Source organism: Microcebus murinus, chromosome 4 (genome assembly GCF_040939455.1).
Source record: "Microcebus murinus isolate Inina chromosome 4, M.murinus_Inina_mat1.0, whole genome shotgun sequence".
NCBI lineage: Eukaryota > Metazoa > Chordata > Mammalia > Primates > Cheirogaleidae > Microcebus > Microcebus murinus.
The window spans coordinates 56,450,805-56,457,077 of record NC_134107.1 but is presented as its reverse complement, the minus strand read 5'-3'; the positions used below and the strand labels follow the sequence as shown (position 1 = coordinate 56,457,077).

The following is a 6,273-nucleotide window of genomic DNA, read 5'->3' as shown; positions in this document are numbered from 1 at the left end:
ATGGTCCACACCAACACTACCCCTTTCCACCCAGACACCTTTTTTCTTATAGGCATCCCAGGACTTGAGGCTTTCCATGGTTGGATTTCGCTGCCTTTTTGCTCTGTTTACTTAATGGCTCTGATGGGCAATGCTACAATTCTGCTAATCATCTGGTCTGAGCGTGCTCTGCGGAATCCTATGTTCTACTTTCTAGCCATCCTATCAGCCATAGATCTAGCTCTCTCCACATCCTCAGTGCCGCGCATGTTGGGTATCTTCTGGTTTGCTGCACATAAAATTGGCTTTGGAGCCTGTGTGGCCCAAATGTTTCTGATACACACCTTCACAGGAATGGAATCCGCTGTCCTGCTGGCAATGGCCTTTGATCGCTATGTGGCCATCTGTGCACCACTCCATTATACCACCCTTCTGACACCCCGGGTGCTGGCAGGCATTGGTGTGGCTATTATAACGCGTCCAGTCCTGCTCATGTTGCCCATTCTGTACCTAACCCATCGCCTGCCCTTCTGTGAGGCTCGCATTATTGCCCACTCCTACTGTGAGCACATGGGCATTGCCAAGTTGGCCTGTGCTAGCATTCGTATTAATGCCATTTATGGTCTTTTTGTGGCTTCTTTTCTTATTTTGGATGTTGCTTTTGTTGGAATTTCCTATATGTACATTCTCCGAGCTGTTTTCCGCCTGCCATCTCGAGATGCTCGTCACAAAGCTCTGAGCACGTGTGGCTCGCATGTTGGGGTCATGTGTGTTTTCTACACACCCTCCCTCTTCTCCTTCCTCACTCACCGATTTGGCAAAAAAATCCCCCGTTATGTGCACATTCTCGTTGCCAACCTCTATGTGGTCATCCCGCCTGCCCTCAACCCCGTTATCTACGGTGTGAGAACAAAGCAGATCCGTGAGCGTGTCATCCGTGCTTTCAGCTCCAGGTAGGGTCTCTGGTTTCTGTAGTTCTTGATGGTGTCAACATAACTGACAGAAGTCCATTTTGACCCTTCACTATGAGATTCTTTTAAAATGAACCTCATATCAAAAATCCTGCAGATCCTAGAGGAACAAATTCTGGAAAACACTTCTGGTCTTAAATCTCTACATTTTCTCCTCATATCCATGTTGAGTGTTTATTCTTTGAGTTTAGAGTTCTGTTGCAGCCTGGGAAAACATTCAGTTTTTAAATATGGAGAGCAAGTGAAACTCCACTTCTCTGTAGTGGAAAATAGGGTATCATTACGGCAGGGCACGATTAGTTGATTTCAACTGTTTTGATTTACTCCACAAAAGAGAACTAAATTCAAATGTAAAATGAAAAATATCTTGATGGTATTCTCATTTATAAAATAAAGTGTTTACTTAAATGCAATAAAATTGATGTTTGATTGATACAAGATAGGTGCCCAATATAATATCTCAGTGTTGCTCACCATCTGGAGGATGGACATGCGTGAAGCTCCGACTTGTGCGGGGCAAAGGCAATATGTGACCTAAACATTTGTACCCATGTAACATGCTGAAATAATAAATAAATAAATAAATAAATAAATAGATAAATTTGGTTAGGTATCATATTAACCCAAGGTGGCATTACATAATGTTTTGAGGGAAAAAATTCAGCATGTATACTAATATAAAATTTTGCATTGTCAGTCCATGAAGCTATTGTTTCCTTGTCTAAATATCTTTATTAAATGTTGAAATATCTTCACATAGCTTATAATTTCTCCCCCCCATATATTTTAAGTTTTGAAAAGTTATAACTCCATTGATGACAACTCAAAGCTACTGTTCTATCTTATATGTAAGACAAAAATAGCTTGACTATGGAGGAAAAAAGCAGGTTTAGATTTCTGAGTCTACAAATAATAAGCAGAATGGCAAGTTTGTTATTTTAAATATTCATCTTGTTATGCTTTCAAAAGGGATCTTCCTGTTATTCACCTTACATGTTGCAATATTAAGTTTATATGATAAACTTAGTGCAACCTCTTGAGCATTATATAAGTATTATTCATAGTATTATTATATTTATATTCCATATATTTTAATTTTGCTTCCTAAAAATTTACTCCAAATGTTAAGCAATATAAACCATTACTTTTATAGCATCACCTTTTCAGGAGCAATGTTGTATTTTGGGATCTCTGAGCAAGAATGTATGGCATTATGTTTTATATGATGATGAAAAGAATTACTTCAATAATTTCTACTAATTTGCACATACATATCTGCTGCCAACATGCAGCATCGTGATCAACATTGTAGACTTTATGCCAGATTTCTGTAGATGCTGTGATCATTACCAGTACTTATGTGAAATTTAGAGACAAAATGTAATAAGAGTGGGAGCTAAATGCTGGCCAAATTTGCTAAATTGACAGACTTATATTGATTTTGTAGAATATACAAATAAAATTCAATTTTTATAAATATTGTCAATGTAAAATTATTGATTGTATTGTAAATTTTCAAAATTTATGCAATCCTTTTAGAAGTAATTCATGGCAAGTCAAGGAAAATCCCAACCTTAGTATGATGTATTGACAGAATGAGCAAGATCATATTGAAGATAGCAGGGTTTCCTTCTATTTTTAATGAGTGAATATTTATTGTGTGTGTGTGTGTGTGTTTGTGTGTGTGTGTGTTTCTTTATATGCTTTTCTTTATCCATTCATCTGTCAACAGACACTTCGCTGGTTTCCATATCTTGGCTATTATGAATACTGCTGCAATGAACATGGGCGTGAATACATCTTTTTCACATACTAATGTTATTTCTATTAGATATCTTATCAGAAGTGGGATTGCTGAATCATATGGTAGTTCTATTTTTATTTTTTTTCGGAACCTCCATACTGTTTTCCATAATGATTGGACCATTTTATATTCCCACCCAAAGCATACAAGGGTTCCCTTTTCCCCAAATTCCCACAATTTTCAGCTCTTATCTTTTTGATAATAGCCATCCTAACAGGTATGTGGTGATATCTCCTTGGATTTTGTATTACATTTTCTGAGATTAGTGATACTGAACATCTCTTCATATATTGGTGACCATTTGTATGTCTTCTTTGGAAGAATTATATTAATATCTATATACTGAAAACTACAAGCTATCAATGATAGAAATTTAAGAGGAGACCAATAATTACAAAGATATCCCATGTTCATGGGTTGGAAGAATTAATATTGTTAAGATGCCTATATTACCGAAAGCAATCTACAGATTCAATTGCAATCACTATGAAATTTTTAATGACACTTTTCTTTTTTTTTATTACTTATTATGGGGGTACAGATATTGTTAGGGTTACATATCTTGCCGCTGCTCCCCTCCCCCACCCCGCTATGCCAGAGCTTCTAACCTGTCCCAGCCTCCAGGTGGTGCGCACCTAACCCACCGTGTAAGTACATACCCTTCCCTTCCTCCCCCCTTTCCCCTACCCACTTCCCGATTACAGATTTTCAAAAAATTTTTTAAAAACCCTAAAATTCACAAGGAACTACATACAAAAGACCCTGAATATCTATAGCAACCTAAAGAAAAAAAGAACTAAACTAGAGTCATCATACTCCCTGCTTTCAGATTACATTACAAAGCTGTAACAATCAACCCAATACAGTACTGGCATAAAAACAGATGCCAAGGCTAATGAAACAGAGTAGGAAGCCCAGACATAAGTCCACACATATACAGTCAACTGATACTTGACAGGGGTGCCAAGAATACAGTATGGGGAAATAATAGTCTTTTCACTTGTCTTGGGAAAACTAGATGTCCACATCAAAATTATAAAATTGGGCACCTATTTTACACCACTAGCAAAAATAAATTTCAAATGGATTAATGATATACATGTAAGACCTGAAATATATAACTTCTAGAAGAAAACATAGGAAAAACGCCCCTCGACATTAATCTTGATAATCAGTCTCGAAAACTACAGCAAAAGCAGTGGCAACAAAAGCACAAATAAACAAATAAGGCTATATCAAACTGAAAATGTTCTGTACAGCAAAGGTGACAATCAACAAAATGAAAACTTACAGAATGGGAGAAAATATTGAGAACCACTTATCTGATAAGGTGTTAATATCAAACTATGCAGGAAACTCATACAACTGAATAAAAATAAAACAAAAACTTCTAAGAAAAAATAGTTCTTATATGTTCTATGACATGATGAACCTTGAAAACATTAAGCTTAGTGAAATAAGCTGGATATAAAAGTTATGTGATTCTATTTATATGGAATATAGAATAAGTTAATCATAGAAACAAAAATAGATTAGAGGTACAAGGGTTTGGGAGGAAAAATGAATTATTGTTTAATGGGTAGAGGTTCTGCTTGGGGTGATGGAAAACATAGGAAATAGTTGTCATAGTTGCATATTGTGAATGTATAATAATTAAATTCAATGTATTTTTTTACTTAAAATGGCTAAAATGACATATTTCATGTTATATGTACATATTTTTAACAATAATAATTCATAATGAATTAGAAGAACATGATGTAAAAATAATGTTTTTATACACAATGGATGATCCAAAACTGAAACTAAGAAAACAATTTAATTTATAATAGCATTAACAATAATAAAATATCCAGGTATAAATGTAACAAAAAGCTTCATAATTTTTTAATGAAAACTGCAAAATAAATAATTTAAACTATAATAAATAATTTAATATATTTGATATTTTAAATATATTACAGAAAATCTAAATAAATGAAAAACATTTGTGATCATGAATAATAAACAAAACTTTAAGATCACAATAATTTCCAAATCTATCTACAATGTAGCTTTTCACAAAAATATTGAAGTAGATCTTAAAATTCATAAGGAAATACAAAGGACCCAAATAGCCAAATAATCTATAAAAAGAAAAACAAACTTGGAGGACTCAAACTTCCTGATTTCAACACTTACTGCATTATGCAGACATAATACTACCATAAACGTGGACATATAGATCAATGTGAAATAACTGAGAGTCTAAGACAAGAGTGGTAAGGGTGCCAAGAAAATTAGCTGGGGAAAAAATAGTGTTTTCAACAAATGGTGGCTAGCCCAATGGATACCTACGTGGAAAATATAGAATTATAACATTTCTCCATAGACAGAAAATCAAATACCTAAGTAACTCTAAATGAATCATACACCTAACTAGAAGAGATAAAATTATAAAACTCTCAAGAGAAAACATACAAAGAAATCTTTATGAATTTTCATTAGTCAATGTTTTCTCAGATGACACAAAAAGCAGAGATAGAACAAATACATAAAATGGACTACATTGAAATATACAACTTTATAAATGCTATTATCAAGAAAATGAAAGGACAGATCACAGAATGGGAGAAAATATATTTAAATCACATATAAGATTGGGAGCTATCTTCTCACCCTAATTAAAATGATTATTATTACAAAGACCAAAAATAACTACTGCTGGCAAAGATGCAGAGATTAGGGGACTGTCATACAATATTGGTGAGTATGTGTATTAGAACAACATTGTAGATAACAATATGGATAGTTTTCAAAAAAAATCTTAAAATAGAACTACCATGTGATCCAGCAATCCACCATTTGGTATTTATCCAAAGGAAAGGAAATCAGTATATCATTTATCCAAGGAAAGTAAATCAGTGTATTAAAGGAATACTTACACTGCCATGTTTTTTGCATCACCAATCACAATAGCAAATACATGGCATCAAACTATGTCCATCATTGTGTGAATTCATCAAGAAAATTTGTTGTATACATGTACACATATATAATGTACATATAAATGTATTTGTGTGTATATACACACAATGGAATACCATCCAGCAGCAAAAAGGAATATAATCCTGACATTTGCCACAACATGGTGAAACTGGAAGTCATTATGTTAGGTGAAATAATTGAGCACAGAAAGACAATATCACATGTTCTCACCCATATATTTGAGCCGCAAAAGTTGATCTCATGGAGGTTGAGAATAGAATTTTAACCACCAGACATTGAGAAGAATGTACATGTGTGTCCCAAGGGGAATGAAGAAAGTTTGATTAAGAGGTATAAATATACAGTCATTTAGAAGGAATAAGTTGCAATGTTCCATAACAACAATGTATTGCATATTTCAAAATAGCTAGAAGAGAGGACTTCAATGCTTCCAACACCTGGCACCAACTAATGAAATAATAAATACTCAAAGTGATGGATGCCCTAAATACCCTTACTTGATCATTAAATCATATAACATGTATGCATATA

The 6,273-nt window shown here is 34.1% G+C and overlaps 1 protein-coding gene across 1 annotated transcript; it reads left to right on the top strand.

Moving 5' to 3' along the window:
- On the top strand, positions 1 to 936 carry LOC105883364 (olfactory receptor 52J3-like). Its single transcript, XM_012786427.2, has one exon. The coding sequence runs from the start codon at positions 1 to 3 to the stop codon at positions 934 to 936; it is 936 nt and encodes a 311-aa protein (XP_012641881.2).
- Positions 937 to 6,273: the final 5,337 nt, after the last annotated feature.